Below are 1847 nucleotides of genomic sequence, written 5' to 3' on the forward strand. Positions count from 1 at the left end.
ACACTCTGTAGATTGGGACAATATGCACTCTGAGCAGAGTTGATTTAACTCTGGGGATTTTGCTGTGATAGAAGTAACAAAATTGGTATTTTATTTTAAATAACACTGATGTGACCTATACAGAAATTCAGTTTGACTCCCCTAGGTTAGGCTAAACTGTTTTTTAAATGAAAGGCACCAATATTTATTGGGCTCTAATTAGATATAAATATCTGCAAATGCCTGATTTTTGAATACTACTTATCTTAAAAGAGAAGAGCTGTTAGAGAAAGGTTCTATATAATTGAATTGCACATTGATGTGATTGTTGTGTTGTAGTTTCAGGAGACAGTTCAACTTATGAATTTTCACATGAGCATCCGAAAGACCAGATCAGACTGGTTCTGCTGGGAAAAACTGGATCTGGGAAAAGTGCCACTGCAAACACCATCATCGGCAGAAACATGTTTGAATCTTCAGTCAGTTCAAGCTCTCAGACTAAACAGTGTCAGTCAGAAACTACAGTGAGGAAGGGTAAAAAGATCTCAGTCATCGACACACCTGGACTTTATGATACTGAACTCAGTAATAAGGAAATAATGAAAGAAATAGTTAAATGCATAACATTCGCCTCTCCAGGACCACATGCTTTTATTTTTGTGATTAAAGTGGATCGATTTACTGAGGAGGAGAAAAATACAGTAAAGGAGCTCAAAGAAGTGTTTGGAGAACAGATGGAAAAATACACTGTAGTCCTCTTCACTCACAAAAATCAGTTAGAGAAGAAAAATACAACCATTGAGCAGTTTCTAGAAAATGGTAATCCAGATCTGAAAGAGTTTGTAGACAGTTGTGGAAATCGATTCTTCTGTCTGGACAATGAGTCTGCTAGTTTCTCACAGTTCAAAGATCTGATCAGTAAAATAGAGAAGATGGTGACAGAAAACGGAGGGACACACTTCACCAATGACATGTTTAAAGAAACAGAGAAAGACATTCAGGAGATTCAGAAGCGGAAACTGGATGAAAAAGTGGAGCGGTTCAAACAGGAGAACAAACAAGTCACTCAATCAGAATGGCAGAAAATATACTGGAGTTTAGTAGAGGAGACAAAACATGAAGCGCAGCAATCTTTTTTGGAACGTTTTTATGAAGTTCTTGAATTGCCTTTTGTACAGAGTACTGAAGAGGAAAAGAGTGCAATCGAGGAGGCACAGAGCAAAGGAATCAGTCGTGGAAAGGCTATTAGACTTGCAATCAGAGCCTCAAGGAAACTAGCAGGTCAGAAAATGTGTAGCATTCAGTGAGTCATTTAATAATGATCAGACAAATGAGCCCTTGACAGTAAGACTACTGACAATCTCCTTCTACTGAACTCAAAACATTTGTTTTTGTGACTAATGAATTACTTTCTTGTTGATTATATCGAGACCATCTTTGAAATGAAAGCTGAAAGTCAATGCATCTTTATTGGCATCTTTTGCTTATAGAAGCTATGTGTCACAATCTGTGATGTCATGCACTAGTCTCCGCAATACAGCAATGCACTGCATGAACGGCAAGTGATATTGAACAACTGTAAGAATTGTGTGGCATTAATCTGGAAGAATGAATAAATCTATTATTCTCACTCAGTCACGGCTGTGTATTCACATGATGCTTTACTAATCTGTTTGTACACTATGAATATGGCTGACCCTGTGACAAATTCATTGTGATGTTCTTTATTTGAAAGTCACTTTGTATAAAAGCATCTACTCAGTGCATGAATGTAAATCTGCTCAAACAATGCTTGTAAATCTGCTGCTGAAGTGAATCAATCATCTGAAACAACTTCAATTTGAGATGATTCAATTCATAGAGTCTTT

At 37.0% G+C, this 1847-nt stretch overlaps 1 protein-coding gene across 1 annotated transcript; it reads left to right on the forward strand.

Annotated features, from left to right (window-relative positions):
- Nucleotides 1-318: 318 nt before the first annotated feature.
- On the forward strand, nucleotides 319-1286 carry LOC107725337 (GTPase IMAP family member 4-like; the record flags this gene model as incomplete). The annotated part of the gene is made up of 1 exon (XM_016534575.1): nucleotides 319-1286. A coding segment is annotated over one exon (968 nt), but the record flags the coding sequence as incomplete, so codon positions are not given.
- Nucleotides 1287-1847: the final 561 nt, after the last annotated feature.

The sequence above is a fragment of the Sinocyclocheilus rhinocerous genome, unplaced genomic scaffold (genome assembly GCF_001515625.1).
Source record: "Sinocyclocheilus rhinocerous isolate Xijiao unplaced genomic scaffold, SAMN03320098_v1.1 scaffold11263, whole genome shotgun sequence".
In the NCBI taxonomy this organism is placed as follows: Eukaryota; Metazoa; Chordata; class Actinopteri; order Cypriniformes; family Cyprinidae; genus Sinocyclocheilus; species Sinocyclocheilus rhinocerous.